Raw genomic sequence first — 19,321 nt, forward strand, 5'->3', positions numbered from 1 at the left:
GTGTCACAATATCTGTAGTGTATGTTTGCATTAGTATGTCCCTGCGTCAGTATCTAAGAGAGTGTCTGTCAGTGTCTGTATGTGTCTATCAGTGTATGTCTCAGTGTCAATGTGTGAATGCCTGTGTCAACATCAATATCAGTGTGTGAGCATCTCTGTCAGTGTCTGAATGTCTCAGTCAATATCAGTGTGTGTCAGTGTCTGTGTGTCAGTCTGTGTGAATGCCTGTGTCAATGTCAATATCAGTGTGTGTCCATGTCTGTCTGTCAGTTTCAGTGTGTGAAAATCTCAGTGTCAGTGTCAAAATCAGTGACTCACTGTGTGAATGTCTGTGTCAGTGTCAATATTAGTGTGTGAATGTCTCAGTCAATATCAACGCGTGTCAGTGTCTGAGTGAATGTCCCAATGTCAACATCAGTGTTGCTGTCTGTATGTCAGTGTGTGAATATCTAAGTGTCAGTGTCAATATTAGTGTGTCAGTGTCACTATCAGTATGTGAGTGTCTGTATCAGTGTGTAAGTGCCTCAATGTCAATATCAGTAGGTCTGTGAGTCAGTGCATGTATGTTAGTGGAGGTATGTGAATAATGTTAGTGTCTCTGCGTCAGTGTGTATAGCTGCGGATGCGTCTCAGTGTCCGTGTGCATATCTCTGACAGCCTATGCGCTAGGACGAATTCCGGGCCACTCTCTGAGTGGGGTTTGAGCCCGGTTCACAGGTGTTGGTGAATGTGTACTTACTAAGAACCGGGAGGAGCTGGTGCCCTGATCAATAGCACCAACCAGAGGTCCCGTGGCCATCCTCAACGAGAACCTCCTGCCACTCTCGCGCTCTCCGATAAACCAACTGCCTCCCGGTGGCTAAGCAAATCAGGCGCGGCTCCCGTCTCCACAGCGACCGCTTTGTGACATGCCCAGACCATTGTCTCGTCTCCCAGGCTGCCGCAGACCTGCGCGGGCACTGGCCACACCCTCCCGCCCTCGGCCCCACCCCCTCCACGTTATGGCCAATCAGCTAACAAAGGTGTGGTCCCAAACAGCCAATGAACAGGAAGAAGAAGTCGACCTCTGGGCCCTTTCAGCCTCGCTATCAGATGTGGTAGTGTCAGTGTTGGATGGAGGGTGAGTAAGGTCGGAAATCACACTGCACCAAGTTATAGTCCAAAACACAAGCTTTCGGAGCTTCAATCCTTCTGCAGGTGTTAGTGAGAGTTAGTATCAGACACAGAATTCATAAGGAAAAGATCAAAGGGTTACACCCCTGATGAGGATGTGCTAAACAAACTTAAGATGCTGTTAAATCTTTAATCAGTCAGAAGGTTGTAATTAATTAATATGTATATGTTAATCCCTGAATTACTTTGAAGTCACTGTCCTGAGAGAACTAAAGGTTTTACCAGTGTGAAGGAGAGGTGACATTTTAGGTCAGATATGCATGGTGGATGTGAGACCTTATTTAGAATCTGTTTGTGTTTTGGTTTGGAGTCAGACTGGTTTTATTTCTGAAGTAGAAATTTATAAAATGCCACATTGATTGACTACCTATGAATTGTGTGCTTTTTGAACAAAATAGGTGTCTGTAAATACAAATTCACCCCATAGATTTACGTGTGTGTGTGTGTGTGTATGTATGTATGTATGTATGTGTGTGTGTGTGTGTGTGTGTGTGTGTGAGTGAGTGAGAGAGATAAGTGAGGGAGAGTGACTGACTTAAGTATGTGTGTGTATGTGCTTGTGCTTGAGAGAGGGTGTGTGTAAGAGAGAGAATCTGTGTGAGTGTATGTGTAAGAGAGAGAGAGGGGATGTGTGTGTGTGTGTGAGAGAGAGACAATGTGTGTATGAGAAGCTGTGTGACTGTAAGTGTGTGTGAGAAACTGTGTGTATGAGAGAGCATCTGTGTGAATGTGTGTACGTAAGTGAGTGTGTGTGTGTATGTATGCGTGTGTGTGAGAGTGTATAGTGTGGTGGGGTCACCTGTAGTACGACGTGAATCCAAGATCCCAGTTGAGGCTGTCCTCATGGGTACCAAACGTGGGAATCAGCCTCTGCTCGGCAACTCTGCGTTGTATATCCCGAAGTCCACCTTGGAGGACATTTACCCAAAGATCCAAGGCCGAATGTCCTTGACTACTGAAGTGTTCCCCCACTGGGAGGGAACATCCGTGTCTGGCAATTGTTGTACGGTGTCCATTCATCCATTATGCTAGCATCTGCATGGTTTCAATGTACCATGCCTCAGGACATCCTTGCCTGCAACGTATGAGATAGACAGCGTCGGCCGAGTCACCTGAGTATCTGCTGTGCACTTGGTGGGTAGGCACTTGGGAACAGAATTGATTGCAGAAGCGGTAATGCAAAGGTTAGAACGAACTGTGCTCCCCACTATACATCCCAAACTCTGGGACCGCTATGTAGATGACACCTTTGTGATTATCAAACATACAAGACTAGAAGAAACCCATCGACACGTAAATAACATCCTCGCTGGAATAAAATTCACAAAAAAAGAAGAGAACAATAACCAACTACCCTTCCTAGACATAGTGGTAGAACGTTAAAACAACAGAGAACTCCAGACTAGCATATACAGAAAGACCTCACATACAGATCAGATACTTAATTAATCCAGCAATCACCCCAACACCCTTAAACAGAGCTGCATCAGGACGTTATTCAAATGAGCCACAACACACTGCAGCAATTCGGAATTGCACAAAGCAGAACAGAAGCACTTATACGGAGTTTTTGAAAGGAGTGGATACCCAAAAAGCAAATCCGCTGTTACCTTTGTGACAGATCACAGCAAGAAGACACAACATGGCCAGACACGCTAATCACCCGTGCATCAGAGACATATCATAGATGACCACAAGACTACTCAGACCCCTAGCTATCAGGGTAGCCCACAAACCAACAACCACCCCGTGACAGCTATTGACGAACGTAAAGGATCCCATACCCACAACCAATAAAACTAACATAACATACAAAATACCATGCAAGGACTGTGAGAAACATTACATAGGCCAAACTGGAAGAAAACTAACAATAAAGACGCATGAACACCGACTAGCCACCAAGAGACATGGTCAATTCTCACTGGTCTCAATACTCACGGACAAAAAAGGACACAAATTCGACCAGGACAACACATCCATAATAGAACAAGCCAAACACAGACATGCCAGGGAATTCCTGGAGGCCTGGCATTCCGACCAGAACTCCATCGACAGACACGTTGAACTGGACCCGATATACAAACCACTGAAAAACAGAACCAGAAGTAATGCCAACCACCCCACCAAACCGAGCCGTATAAATAACAAGTGGGACAGAACACCAACGCTTCGCCGTAGGCGCACTGACAAATGTTACCTAGCAGGGTGATGAAACGTCTGCAACCAAACACACCGGCTCGGCAAGCAAGTCTACAATCTCAGCCAATAGCCAAGTTCAGAACCCATAAGGATGGCCTTAACTGGGATCTTGGGTTCATGTCGCACTACAAGTGACCTCACCACACTATACTCTCTCAAACACACACACGCATTCATAGCATACATAGACATGCACACTCACTTAAACACACACACACACTCACACAGATCCTCTCTCATACATACACTGTCTCCCTCACACACACGCACACATTCTCACTCTCCCTCACTCTCTCTCTGTCTCACACACACACACACGTGAATCTATGGGGTGAATTTGTATTTACAGATACATTTGATTTTGTTCAAAAAGCACATAATTTATAGACAGTCAGTCAATGTGGCATTTTATAAATTCCTACTTTAGAAATAAAACGAGTCTGACTCCAAACCAAAACACAAAACAGATTCTAAATAAGGCCTCACACCTTACATGCATTGTCTGACCTAAAATATCACCTCTTCTTTACGCTGATAAAACCTTTAGTTTTCTCAGGACAGGGACTTCAAAGGAATTCAGGGATTTACATATACATATTAATCAATTAAAACCTTCTGAACGATTAAAGATTTAACAGCATCTTAGATTTGTTTAGTACATCCTCATAAGTGGTGTGACCGTTTGCTATTTTACTCATAAATTCTGTGTCTCATACTACCTCTCTCACTAACAGCTGAAGAAGAAGGAAGACTTCAAAAGCTTGTGTTTTCAAATAAACCTGTTGGACTATAACCTGGTGTTGTGTGATTTCTGACCTCGCTAACAGAGGAAGTGTATGGATCACGCTTCAGGATTTAGTGACTGACTTCTCAAACTGGTCATAATTCCTATAGCTGGAATGAACAGATACTACGATCAATTGAATGGTGATCATTGTTAAAAGGAGACACGAAGTTTAAGCTTTTCAATATGCTGTCATTAGGACTGGGATGCAAGAACCTGGCAAAGGAGCACCCATTTATACAGCGTGGAATCAGAGTGCTTATTGGTCTGGCCATTGTCGGCATGGTGATAGGACAGGAATTGTTAACTATCAGTCATATTTCCGACACCTGGCAGGTAGATCCTGATTGATCAGGGGAATGCAGTAGAGATTGGCATTCTCCATGACCTTCTTTCCCAAAGAATAAGGTATAATCTGTGTGTGATTTCCTTTTGTTTTCATAAAACAGGGTGCTGTATATTAAAAATGTAGGTTGTAGCTCATGCAAATTGACATATCATTTTAAATGTTTCTGGTGTCACTGCTGGCATACTTCCTGTACTCCTTGTTGAACTGGGACTGATACCCCAGCTTGTTGATGATGGTAGAATGAGAGATATATGGAATCATGAGGTTACGAGTTGTGGTTGAATACAATCCTGCTATTGTTTATTGCCCTTAGGGCCTCAAAAATGCACAGCATTGAATTGCCCAATCTGTGCCAACCATGCAAAACGTGAGGTGTTGTGTACTCTTAACAAGATGGTCACATTGTTGATGGAATAGATTATTGGTATGCAACAGTGGCCAGTTCCATTAATGCATCATTAAGTTTGACCTAAGGCTGTGAAGGTTACAGAAGAATGTGAAAGAACAGGAAGCTTCTCAGCACTCCCATCTTCTTCCAACTCCCCCAACCCTATGCAAACCCTTGTTTACTCCAAATTTGTTAGTGACCAATGCTGCCCGTGCAGAAATGCAAATGTTGGAGTCTGAAGTAGGTACCCAACAGGTACCCTTGCATAGAAACAGGTCATCAATGTGCTCTATTGTGGTGTAGACCAAAAAATGAGCAGCCTGCCTCCATTTCCTCCATGGCAACATGAGAAATGGTCTATAAGTGTGTGAGAATATAGGACGCTGTCGTTATATTTGTCATATATATAGCTTATTTGTGCACTTTTTGAAAATACTTATAGATATTTGTACATGACTTGGTATATGTTTGTACACAAAACAACTCAAAAAAAGATAAAACTATGAATGTGCTCATTAGGATGGTTTGCTGTGGTTCATCTCAGAATGCTGGCCCCTAGAGCAAGGATGTGGCCTGATTTGTGAAGCATAGAAAAGTCTCTCTCCTCTGTGATGTACTACAGAGAATCCAGAGGTCAAAGACACAACCATCAAGACTTTTCATTGTACCTTTCAATGACCAAGTAAATTGACTTTTAGAGGTCTCAATGATCAGATACCATAAACAGCGACAAGCTTGTACGCTGGGTCCAAGGCACTCGTCTGCACAGCATCGTCTACACATTGGCCTAGGTGTAAGTATCACATTTGGTGGGCCATGTATTCAGGTCATTTTGCTCATCTGAGGTATTTGTTACATTGTTTGTATTTGCATTCATGTTTGCATTGTGAACAAGCCAGAGATACATGAAAGTCGGGAAGGTTGAATGTGCCAGCTACTTTATTAACAGGGCAGTTGGCCTGAATGGATCCTGCAAAACATTTTTCAAGGGGCTGATGTCGCACAATTGTGTGAATATTGTGTGTAAGATGCCATATCTGAATGTATGCTACAACATATGTCAGCCGTGTGAGTAAGGTTTCAAATCTTAAGACATGCTATTATGTGTGCTTGCAATGAGGTTCCTGTTTATGATATATGTTTATGCAGCTATATGAATGTGATTGTAACAAATCAATCGAAGTTTGTTGTTTCCTTGTGAGGGACCAGTCCGTTGTATAATTGTGATTTCAATATGCAACCTTGTTAGGTGCATGTCACCAAGGACTAGCTGACAGTAATTCTGAAAGAAAAGCCTTATGAAAATCTATTTTGCACAAGATAATGATCCCCTCTCCACAATGGCAGCCCTGGGTATATGGCCATCACATGTGGGAGCAATTCGTCATGGACACTACCATTACACGTGGGAACACCACCCAGCACGTACACAGCAGGTATTCATTTGCCTCAGCCAATTTTGTCTACCTCGTACGTTGCAGGCAAGGATGCCCCGAGACACGGTATATTGGTGAGACCATGCAGACGCAAGGACAAGAGATGAATGGATACAGCGCAACAATTGCCAGATAGGAGTGTTCCCTCCCAGTGGGGGAACACTTCAGTGGTCAAGGACATTTGGCCTCGAATCTTTGGGTAAACATCCTCCAAGGCGGCCTTTGAGATACGCAACAACGCAGCGTGGCTGAGCAGAAACTGATAGCCACGTTCTTTATCCATGAAGATGGCCTCAACTGTGATCTTGGGTTCATGTTGTGCTATATGTAACCCCACCATGCTGTTCTGGATTTGTAAAATCTTCCTTACTGTTCTGTTTTGACACCAACACCTCGATAGCTTGTTATGATCTCTCTACCTTAATTACAGTTTTGGATTACTTGTTACTTTGGTTAGACCCTCAGCATGCGATTCTTATTCCTTTCATATTATTCCAGCTATTTGGCTTGTCTCCAGCACCATCTTTTTAAAACATTTTTTGTAATTATCTCTCTGCCTCAATTAATTGAATCATAGGTCATCCTTTCACTTGCTATTCAGCTGTTGACACTCTACTCACACGGTCTGACATTTTTGATTACCTGCAAAGACTTGTTATTCATCCTGCCCATACTCCATTCACACCACTACCATTCGTACTATCTTTTGATCTCTCTGCCTATAAATTCTGTGCCTGTGTGCGTCCCTCCACTTCACTTGATGAAGAAGTAGCGCTCCGAAAGCTTGTAAGTTCAAATAAACCTGTTGGACTATAACCTGGTGTCGTGTAACTTCTGACCTCATCCACCCCAGTCCAACACTGGCACCTCCACATCAATAATTGGACAAAGGCTGTGGCTCTGTGTATCTGAGTTATGGACTCTCGAAGGAAACTAATGTGTTCTGCCACACTAGCATATAAGATCTTATTCACATATTCACATACAGCTCTGAGCTGCTGCTTGGAATAAACCAGACATGTCCCCAGATAAACCCTGGAAAGTTTGAGTCATAAAAGTCCAGTATGACGGTTACTTTCACAGGGAAGCATTGGGGTCAATACAGTGAGGCTTGAGTTGCTGCGAGACAATGAAACATATATCTGTTACAATTTCATTGCATAACCTAAGTCTCCTTTGGCACCAGTTCTCTGTCACATTGAGGAATCATATCCTGTCTGTACATGCTTTCCACAGAGTGGAACCCTCTCCTCCTCCCTTCCTGGCATGCAGCCTCTTCCATCTGAACTTTTGCACTTTTTTTATGGTTGCATGTATTGACTGACTTCTATGGCTTCTATGTGAAAGGGTGCAATGCGCATCATCTATCTTCCTACACACAAGGCTGAATGTGCTCTACTGAAGCACACGGTTCTTCCTAGCATCAGGGAACAAGAATTGTTAGGAAAGGCAAAAAATTACTCTGTGAGACCAGCAGCCCCAGCCTCCTCCTCCCTTGTTTAAGGGAATACAATTGGAAATAAGTTCATGCCAATTCTGGGGCAGTGAATACAATTTTGGGGCTAATTCCACAGGATTACCTTACATCCAGTTGTACGGACAAGTGTATAAAGTTCAGACCTGCTCTCATAATGTCCACACTGTACACTTCAGGATTCACATTTCTGGACTACCAAAATCTGTATTGGTTACAGACGGATGATGAATTAAGTGACCAGCACTGTGCATGGGTATATCTTGATCAACTCTTGTGAAAATGGGAACTGCCACGTCCAGGGTTTGGATTTATGATTTCCAGCTCATTTGTCAGTTTTTTTTTGTGACAGATTTCCATCCTGGCAAAAAACCCCAGGCGAAAGGGAGGGTCAGTGATACAGTGGAAGACAAAGGAGGTTAAATCACAGAAATATTGGAGTTTTAGGAGCAAGATGTATAAAGTAACAAAAAAGATGTATCAGAAATATGTATGAAAGACTAATCAACAGCTGCTCTCCAAAAGCAGAAACAAGAGAAAAATATGAACCATGCTATGCTTTGTTAGGGCCTGCATCCTAATTCTCACCAAGTCCCATTCACACAGCCTGAGCTTACTCTCCTGCATTTACTACCAGACTGGCAAAGTCTCAATTTTAAGCTTTTCATCAAGTGTGACGGTAGAAAGGTGGGAAGTAGAGGTAAGGTTACAGTTAGGTCAGCTCTGATCTTATTGAATGGTGGAACTCGCTTGATGGGCCAAATTGTTACTTGTGCTCCCATATTTTACAAGCTTGTGTTTATTGTGATTTATAAAAAAATTTAAAAGACCAAAGTTTGTTATTTGCTGTTTTGTCACAAAATTTATGATTGTAAATGGTTTGTTACAAAATAGACAGGCATAAAAATTAATTTATGGAAAAGTGTTATTAAGTTCACTTGTGGAAATTTGGCCTCAAGGAATGATCCAACTTGAAGTACTTGATTGTGACTGTTGCCTTCAAGATACAATAGAATGCATTCCATATCATTTCTCCATGAGTGTGATTACCACTGTTCCAGCCTTGTTGCCAAATTTGTATCATATTTCAGGAACTGAAACACCAGTTGAGTAGTATGACAGATATTTGCAAGTGTGGTTTGGGAATGATGTAGGCATCATGTTGGACGTGGTGTTACAAGATGTGGCAACAGTTCTTGACAACTGATGCAGTGTTTCTGCAACTAAACACCTCCAGAACAGAAGAATAACCTAAAAGAACTGTTTTTTAGAAGAGGTGCTTGCAATGCCAACACCCAATTTGTAGCCAGCTCAATGTAAACTTGCCAGATAAAGACCCACCGAAAAAAAATCTACTCAGCAGCCATATGGTGCATTGGAAAACAGCAACCCTCTAAAGGTAAAATTGAACAGGAAAAATCACTTTTAATGAAAAGTTAGCCATGATATTATTCTGTATTTCACATACTTTCACATACTTCAAAGGAGGTGAGGCAATGCATTGCTTACAAATGCCACCCTAGAGCCATTTGGCTTTGTTTGGAAGCTGCTGAGAAACCTTAACTTTGATTTTGGTCGAGCAGATACCATGCAATGTGTCCCATTAGTTTGATTTGTTTATAAATTTTTAGGCTATTGCGCACAATGTTGCTGGAAATGTGAGCAGGTATTATCAGTTAATGAACAGGCCAGATGGATGATAAATGCTCTCCTGTGACCCAATGCAGACCAGCAGACAGCCATTCAGAAAACTGTTTGTACTTGTTGATCAGCAAGAATTTGGCAAACCAGCAACCCAATGGGAGACTAGTTTATATAGTTTGAATGACAAAAGTCCAGGATTATTAGCAGGGTCTGTTTACAAATAAGCTGTCGAAAGAAGAAAAAAGTTCAAATATTTGTGTTCAACTGTAACTTTTGCAGAAGTGCACGTAGTGTCCAGATAATTAAAATGTAATTTATTTTGTGCTTTTCATAATTCAACTGTGTATACTTGAAATTACAGTGGGTGTTTTCTTTTGCTACACTTAGAACAATATTTGCCATTTTCAGTCGACTCTAATGCATTTCCAGATTTGTTCATTATTAAAGCAATATAATCAATGGAATGTTTTTTGAACCCACCCACTACACCACCACCCCACCCCCCCAGTTTCTTCTGTGCAACAAAAAGCATAAAAGCTCCAAATCATAAAATTGATGTGGGACAGAATATTATTCTTTCAAATTTAAAATGGGACAATCAGGAAGTGAGATTCCAACCTTTTCATATTAATTCATTTGGTTAACTGTAATGTATGCACAAGTGAAAAGAGTTACAATTAGTCACTAATTCAAAACTGTTTCTGATCACAACTTCATTTGTAGCATTCTCCTCTTTTTCTTTATAGAGGGAATTTCAGACCCACCTTTCAGAAAAGACTTGTATGGTTGTCCTCTCAGGTCAACATGAAAGATCTCAAGAACTAAGGACAAAGATCATCCGAGGTGATCTTGTCACTATCTACCCCTGTATCATAAAATAAATCCAGATCAATTGATGATTATCTAATTATTGTTTGTGGGATCTTGCAGTGTAGATATTAGCTGACATGTTTCCTGCATTACAATGATGGTTGCATCTTAAAAGTAGTTCTTTTTTGGTTGTCATACACATTGGGATGTCCCAAGTTCATAAAAGGGTAGGACTGAATACAAGTTCTTCCTCTTTTTTTTCAATTGTCCAAAGAAGTATTGAACAAAAGAGTGTTAGAAATATAATTGATTCATCTCCCTCGAAATTTTAATTGCCTTACTGATTTTTAAAATAAATTCTTCCATGGAACCATGCCTATTCTGTCCTGCCCCCATCTGCTGTACAGATCACAACTTTGCAAAGTGATGTTGAAGGAAGCTTAACATGTTGCTGCAATGCATTATGTAATACCTGCTGCTGCAATTGTTTGTTGGTAGTGGAGCGTATGAGTGTTTAAGGTGAGGTTTTGGTCAAATGCCCTGTTTTGTCCTGGATGCATGGGTTGAGTCTCTTGATTTTTGTTTGAGCTGCACTTATCTGGTAAAATGGAGATTATTCCATCACATTCCTGACTTCTGCCTTAAAAGTGGGCAGGCTTTGGAGAGTCAGCGGGTGAGTGAAAGTCGACCTTCGCAACCTCTCCCCTCGCCTGAGGCATGTTTACCTTCAGACTAAACCACCACTAATTGTCTTTATCTAATGAGGGAGTAACCCTATAGTCTTCTGGGGCTATGGTGATTTTATTGTTATAGTCATCACAGAATTCCTAGTGTCTGACTTGCCTTTTGCAGCACAGTATTGAGTTCAGTTTCTAGTAACTTCCAGCATACTGATACTGGGGGAATTCAGTGATAGTAATGTTATCACACGTCAAGGGCCATTAATGGTAATTCTGTCTTGTTGGAGATGGTCATTGTTTGGCACTGCATGCTATGAATAATTGTCTTGTTGCATATGGGCACAAAATGATTCAGTAACTGAGCAGTCATGAACGGTGCTGAATCATCAGCAAATCTCCCTACTTTTGACTTTTGCATTGTTGAAGGTCATTGATGGAACAGCTGAAGATGGTTGAACTGAGGACACTATCCTGAAGAACTCCAGAAGTATATACTGAGAATGAGATGATTGCCAACAACCACATGCATCTTCTCTGTGTTAGATATGACTTTGTGCAGTGGAATGATTTACCCTGATTCCCACTAACCAAATTTTTCTACAATCCAACAGTTTTCAGTGATGAAATTTGTAGAGAATTCATCTCATTAACTTTCTCCCGTATGATTAGCTTTTCATGCTTGCTTTTTTAAAATCTTTTCACCAGCTGTGCACTCCTGTCCCAAATGTTATTAAAATAGGAATGTAAGGTGGAGTTTTCCAGAAACAACCAAAGCTTGTAAGAGGGGCAAAATGTCTTTTTCCTAATGGTGGGTAAACTTACACTATCAAGTTCTTAGAACATTTTCAGGCTGATCGAGTTTCCTAACTATAATTGGCAGGAACTTCTTTTGTGTTTATTAGCATGTTATGAATTCTCAGTAGCACGCCAGCTTGCTGGACTCATGTTCACAGGTGCAGGCTTGACTGTGAGCCAAAAATGGGCAACCTATCTTTTCACAAGCTTGACTATATATGTGAGGCATATACATTGAGTGGTAGACTTCTTCCTCCAAGTTTTGGTGAATACAAACCTCTTTACTAACTTGGGTCCTTCAGAACAAGGTGTTTCTTTGCATAAACACTTACAGTGTAAAGGCTGAAGCCTCACCAGGTCAATCAGCTCATGTGAAGTCTTTGTCATATGTAGTCTGCCTTCTTGTGATTCAGTTAGTTTTGATGTGAAGCCTCACTGAGCTAATAAGCCTCCCAAATGAGCAGCCACATTGGCTGACACCAGCAAACCTGACGATAGCAGGCTAGCGGGCCTAAACTCAAATGTGGGATCAACTCAGAGGACTATTTTTGAGGTTATGTACTTGTACCATGCAAGCCATCATTTGTGTACATTCTCCTAATTGCGAAGAGTGGTCGGTGAGCTGATGGCGTGTGAGATGCTGAATGTTGTAGTTATTTGTTTGTTTTAAGTGTGGCACATGTGAGAAGCACTAATACTGTGGTATCAGTAGTGCCCAGTAGCTGCAATGAAGTGATAGATATTAATTGCATATGAAGCATCAGACTGAGATGCCTGGCACCAAACTTTCTTTATGACAGTCTTTTGCAGGGGCAGATTTACAATGCTAACTCATACTCAAAGGAAAATGAAAGATTGAGTAAGCAGTATTACACGCTATGGCAGAATGCAACAAATCATTCTTGTGGAATTGGAGCGCAGTCGTCTTGATCTGCCCAAGGGCACTGCCTTGCCATCAAGTCCCTATCACAGCTTCCTTTGACTTTCATCAGTTAAATTGGCACTTGTTGCCATCCATAGAGAAGAGAATTTCATCTCTTTCCTAAAGGACCAACTTGAGAGGCATCACTAAACTGTGTAGCCAAGTTTTGTTTGGTCTATGCATCTTCAAGGTTGGGTAGGGGTGGTGAGAAATTCTTTAATGAACCTCCTGGGTTGGAGAGAGTGAAGTGCTGTCTGGTTGACTTTTAAATATGGTGCCTGGCATTTGGAGCCCAAAAGGTCCTGGCAGGCTTCAGAACTTCCTACTGTGCATGAAATTTGATGCTTAATCAATACATGCATATGCAATGAACTGAGAAGAAATAATTGCATGGGAAAGCTTGCCTGTGAGCGGTGGCTCTCCTGTTTTTTCTGTCCATCTCGACACTTAGTCAAAAGAAGAGAAACGTTCCACCCATAAGGTGGGGGGAAGGTCATTTAGCCAGCTTAGCCTTAGTTTTGTCATTCAGTATGATCATGGTTGATTTGCAATCTAACTCCATATTTGTCTTTGCCCCGTATCCTTTAGTACCTTTGGATGACAAATACCTATCAATCTTTAAAAGGAACTAGTAGTGTGGAAATTCAATGCCATTGTGAACTTCAGTGCCACAACATAACATTGCTTCACAATCCTAGCAACTGCAGATCTGCTTACAGGACTCTCTATTCATGTAAACATGTCTTCTTCACATTCATTCACCTACAGGTAGCTGCGATGCCTTCTGAATACCCCTTCTCTGTAGACTGCTCTAGGCCATGGATGATCCTGATTCTGGTTGTTTGTCCACAGCTGGAGCCTCATGTCTCTTCTGTTGTTGCTACTCTTTCCTTCTTCTTCTTCTTCTCCTCCTCCTCTTTCTTCATTTTCTTAGACTTTTCAATGCGAAGATTGCTTATGGGTTCAATAGTTCCAACATCTGATATGGAATTATAGATCAATGAACACAGAGCTGGAATTAGGTGTATGCCTTTCATTTCAAATCTTGTCATAAACGCTGATAACTTTGGACTCTTGTCAGGCTGCTCCTGATACAAAATTGTGCCTATGATCGTAATTCCAGTGAGCTAGAGTAGTATGAGACTGGTTCCATAGATGAGACATGTTTGTTATTAAGAAGGATTGGAGAAGTTGGGATTTTTTTTACTTGGCGAGAGAATTCTAGGAGAAGATTTGATAGAAGTTTTCAATATAATGAAGGATCTAGACAGAGTAGATAGGGAGAACTCAGGGCACAGTTTTAACATGTTTTAGAAAAGAAGCAAATGTGATATAAGGAAAAAAGCTTTCACTAAAGTGAGTAATCAGGGTCTGGAATGCACTGCCTTGAAGTGTGTTGAAGGCAGGTCAATTGAGGCATTCGAGAGGGCATTGGATAATTATTTAAATAGAAACAACGTGTGAGGTTACAAGGAAAAAAACAAACATTATTCCTTTAAGAGTGTTCATCAAAAATTTAGAATAGGAAATAGAGGTTCGAAGGACATTTTGGGTTTTGTTTTATTCCTGTTATTGACTGGAGCTTATTCTTCTGGTATTAGTTGTCTCCCAGAAATTGCCTTGATCCAATCTGACATCCAAGTCAGATGACCCCAGGACAGCCTATACAGCTGAGTTGCTTGAGATGTCCAATCAGTATATGGGTGGCATAGTGGCTCAGTGGTTAGCACTGCTGCCTCACAGCACCAGGAATCCAGATTTGATGCTACTCTCGGGTGACAGTCTGTGTGGAGTTTGGACCTTCTCCTCGTGTCTGTGTGGGTTTCCTCCAGATGCTCTGGTTTCCTCCCACAGTCCGAAGATGTGTAGGTTATGTGGATTGGCCATACTAAATTGCCCGTAGTGTCCAGGGATTTGCAGGTGGATTTGCCATGGGAAATGCAGGACTACAGGGATGGGGTGGGTCTGGGTGGGATGCTCTTTGGGGGGTTGGTGTGGATCTGTTGGACCGAATGGCCTGTTTCCATACTGTAGGGATTCTATGAAGCATCCACATTGAATGAAAAAATGTCCAGTTTCCAGTTTTCTTTGTTAGTATTTACGTTATTTAAAATTCCATTTGTTTTAAAGTCTACACAGTCTGAATTCTCAGTCCAAAGTACAGTGGAGTGGAACAGTTGCCAGCCCAAACTCCCAGATTCTTAACCCTGTCAAAAACTGCAGTGTCAGTTAAGTTTAACATTGCTGCACAGGACAAGGACGGAAATTCTGTTTGCAATAGCTGAGTCCTAACTGCAAGGCTCTAAGCACAAAAAGCTGGGCTGGCCTTAAAAATAACAACAACACTTACCAAGGTGAAAACATTTACAGACATAACTCTAAAGATATTATGTCAAAAAGCAAAGTACATCTGTGAACTAAATGAATTATTCAGGTGGAGCATTTAAACTACATCAGTGAGGAAATTCATACAATTCCTTTTGAAGAATTATTGCCTGTGTGGGGACTCAATAGCATAAGTTCTATGAATTCTATGGTAATTAGCAAAATAATCGCTATTTGATCTTTTTGGGTTTCTGCATCTGAAGCAGCAATTAGATTTCCTCTGGTGCTTCCTTCTGCTCCTCATCTTCATCCTTTCCAACCAAGAAATATTATAAAGTGGAATCCCACTTATTTTAGTGAAATTCACTATGCAACATCAGTCTGGAGAAACTTTCTAATCTAAATTAAAAACAATAAGACTAATCAAAGCCTAATTATGAGCCAGTACCAGAACAGTGCAATGTTATGTACTCTTATACCGTTCATGTTCAATACCCAAGCTGATTTCATCTGAATGTCACGTATCAAACCTCAGGCATTGTTACACTCATATCAACAAATTAAATTGAGACTAACACAGATATCAACATGTCAACATTTCAATTGTATGATTACTGCACATAGTATTCTAATATTTCAGGCATGCATATTAGAATACTTTCTCTACACAAAGTTTTACACAAGCTCCTATTTAAACAATTTAGTGCAGAGTTCCCAAAGTGAAATCAGGACCCCGAATGAAGTGACAAATTAATGTTTGGAATTGCCAGATCTAAGGCAATAATGGCTGCCATAAGTTCGACAAAGTTACAAAAGCTATGCACCTACTCTAAGAGGCCCTTGCTTTCAAAATTCCTACTGAAGGGTGACGACAATGTTTGAGCCTTGAAATGGAATCACTGGGATAAAGTTTGAGAAGAACTAATTCAGAGCATCCTCTGACTTACTATGAGCTAACTGGACCTGTCTCTCTCTCTGTTTTCTGGATCTTTAAAACTTGCCTTGCTTTCCTTGGGAATCTGATGTTTGAATCAGATAAAGAGCAATGAATTAATGTACTATCACCAAATTGGGGGTGACACCAAAATATGTGGGAAGGCAAATGGTGAGGATGACACAAAGAGCCTGCAGAGGGCTACAGACAGGTTAAGTGTCTGGCCAAAAACTTGGCAGATGGAATATGAGGTGGGGAAGTATGAGGTTATGCACTTCAGGAGGAAGAATAGAGGAGCTGAATGTTATTTAAGTGGAAAGACTGCTGAAAACAACAGAACAGAGGGGTTTTGGAGTCCTCACCTAAGTATCACAAAAAGCTAGCATCCAAGTTTAATGCGTAGTAAGGAAGATAAATAGAATTTTGACATTTATTTTAAAGGGAATGGAGTATAAAAGCAGGGAGGTTTTACGACAACTATACGAGGCACTAATCAGACCACTAAAATCAGTTTGGGTCCCTTATTTTAGGAAAGGTATATTGGCATTCGATATAGAAAAAGTTCACTAAGCAGATACCAGATATGGAGGGACTGTTTTATGAGGTGTTGTGCAGATTTGACCTGTATTCATTGAAATAGAGAAGAATGAGAGGTGACCTTGTTGAAAATACAAGACTTTTTAGGGGACTTGGCAGGATGGATACAGAAAGGTTGTTTCCCCTTGTCGGAGAGTCTGGAATCACAGGGCATAATCTCAGAATAAGGGACATTAATAACACTTAAGAGAGAGATGAGGAGGAATTTCTTCTTTCAGGGAGTTATGAATCTGTGGAATTCTTCACCATTGAGGACTGTTGAGGCTGGATCATCAGTACATTCAAGCCTGAAATAGACAGGTTTTTAGTCAATCAGGGAATCAAATGTTATAGGGAAAGGCAGGAAAGTGGAGTTGAAGAGATCAGATCAGTGGTGATCATTTTGAATGGCAGAACAGATTCGATGGGCTGAATGGCCCACATCTGCTCCGATGTCTTATGGTCTTACAGTCTAACTCCCTGATTGCATTAACGTTATTCAAGAATTCAATTCTGCTTGCTAGAAGTTAAGGAACAAGTAGTGGGCTATGGAATATTCCGTGAAAGGCCATTCTCTCTATCAATCAGTTAAATACAATAATCCTTTAAAGAACTTCTTGGTTTACTGATTTAAAAACAAACCTCCAAGAATCATTCAATTGGACATTTCATCTAAGAAAATAAATTGGAATTGCTATCATAATGGAAAATATTAAATATATAGTCATGGTAATAAATTCTTAGCAATTTTTATTAATTTGTATCTTTCCTGAAATTATTTTGGAATAATTCGGATAGCAACCATATGATATTTGCTCCCAAGTGTGGCACTGCACTTAGTATATTACAATGCCTACATAACTTTAGTGAGTTATTCAATTTAATTTGAATGTTAGAGGTTACATGCAGGAATATATGGACATATAATGCACAACACTTATTCCTCTCAAATTCCTCAGGTTTAATTTTAAGGTTCAAAACTTACTGCTTAGTTCACCATGTTCCATTACCCAGTTTCTCCTTTCTATGGTACAATGCTGCACACCTCCCTCTGCTGGCCTAAAGTGGGGCAGCACCAAAAATAATTGCTGTGAATTTCCTCCGAGGTTCCTGAAGTGGCTGCTATAATTTCACCAACAATTCAGCCATAACTTTAGGTACTTCTGTAAACCTAATTTCTGCACATCTCCTGCTTCTGTTACAGTGTGTGCCATCCGGAGGTTCCCCACCCCAACCCTCACCCAACAAGAAAAGGATTTTCAAAACAAGAAATAGCTGCACAGAAATGCAAACAGTGGTTTGAAAATATTCCCTCCAATGGGGAATTAAGAACATAATTTTAAAATTAGTGTGTGGCAATTGAAATCTTGGAATGAAAATTAAGTAGCTTCTGTAACATGTGGGCAATCCACTCAGCCAGATTACTGAGCATGTAACGAAGTTAAAGATGTAATTACTTTCCATCTTATTGCAGAAAGTGACTAATCAGTAAATTGATTATTTCATGTAACTTACATAGTTTGCAAAGCCTGTCTGATATGAAATTGAAATGATTTCTGTGTTATTTGAAGAAGTAAAAGCTATCTTTTGAATTGCTTTTCACAAATTATTTAGCAAATTAGTACAAAATTCCTTTGTTAACCTGATAATTTAAGAACTTTGTTAAAATGGCAATCTTTGAAATGTTATTTAAGCCCATTAAGTAATTCATTAAGTAGTGCACAAGCTGTATTTTGTTCAAACTATGCTCTTAATATTTGAACTGGAATAATTAACATCTCAACTGTGGAATACAAACGGTTTTAAGTCTAAACTGGAAAACGAATAGAAATATTTTCTCAATTGCTTATTTTCTTGACATCAGACGCTCGAAGATGTCTTTGATCAGAATTCTGTTTCTTGTGTCACAGCATATCAGTTCATCTGCCAGTTCATAAGCATATCATACAACTCCTGGAACCATTTTTGACTACAAGCATGAAGACTTCACTCAAATCCCATTTCTAATGCTAATAACTTGTGAAGTATGCAAAGAATCTAAAATTAAAATTATGTCACTAATTTATATCCATTTACAGGATGTGGACATCACTGGCTCAGCAGGTATATATTGCCTATCAATTGCTCTTGGGGATGTGTTGGTCAGTTGTCCCTTGAACTACAGTCTGTAGGGCTAGATCTGTTTTTTTACCTATTGACTAGTTAAGAGATGTTATTTCATACCTCTGGAGCAGGTGGGACTTGAACCGAGGCCTCCTGGTCTAGGGGTACAGACACTACCATTGTACTACAAGTCAGCCCATTAAATCCATGCACTAGGTGCATCCAGATTTAATCTGAAATACCGATCTCATCAATAAAGTTATCAGCCTCAAATGTTTACAGTTCTGACATAACTGAACAACCATTGTGTCTCCTTACTCCTTTTGTGGTTATTATTTGTGTATTCAATGATAATGTTCTGATAAATATGATTCTAAGATTAATAACCAATTGTTTTTCTCTTGTCTGACTTGTTTGATAAAAAGCAAGAAAAGCCTAAACATTGTCTTGTACAAGGCCTGAAGGGAGGTTATTTATACAATCACTAAATCCTGTAATTCCCTCCCTGATTGTTTGTAGGTCTACCTACAGCACATGGACTGCAGCTGTTCAAGAAGGCAGCTCACTACCATCTTCTCAAGGGCAATTAGGGATGAACAATAAATGCTGGCCCAGCAGCAGTGCCCACATCCCATGAGAGAATAAAACTAAATTAACTGGTTGAAATAAGATAGTTCAGTGAATTAAATTTGGGACAACAAGGTGCAGGGCTGGATGAACACAGCA

The 19,321-nt window shown here is 40.5% G+C and overlaps 1 protein-coding gene across 1 annotated transcript in view; it reads left to right on the plus strand.

Moving 5' to 3' along the window:
- The first annotated feature begins 1,001 nt into the window (after positions 1-1,001).
- The window catches only part of gk (glycerol kinase), a 91,434-nt gene continuing 73,114 nt past the window's right edge, over positions 1,002-19,321 (plus strand). The window contains exon 1 of the mRNA XM_048603107.1: positions 1,002-1,120. Coding sequence (XP_048459064.1) covers positions 1,002-1,120 — 119 coding nt within the window. The remainder of the gene's footprint in view (positions 1,121-19,321) is intronic.

This window comes from Rhincodon typus, chromosome 11 (genome assembly GCF_021869965.1).
Source record: "Rhincodon typus isolate 14 chromosome 11, sRhiTyp1.1, whole genome shotgun sequence".
NCBI lineage: Eukaryota > Metazoa > Chordata > Chondrichthyes > Orectolobiformes > Rhincodontidae > Rhincodon > Rhincodon typus.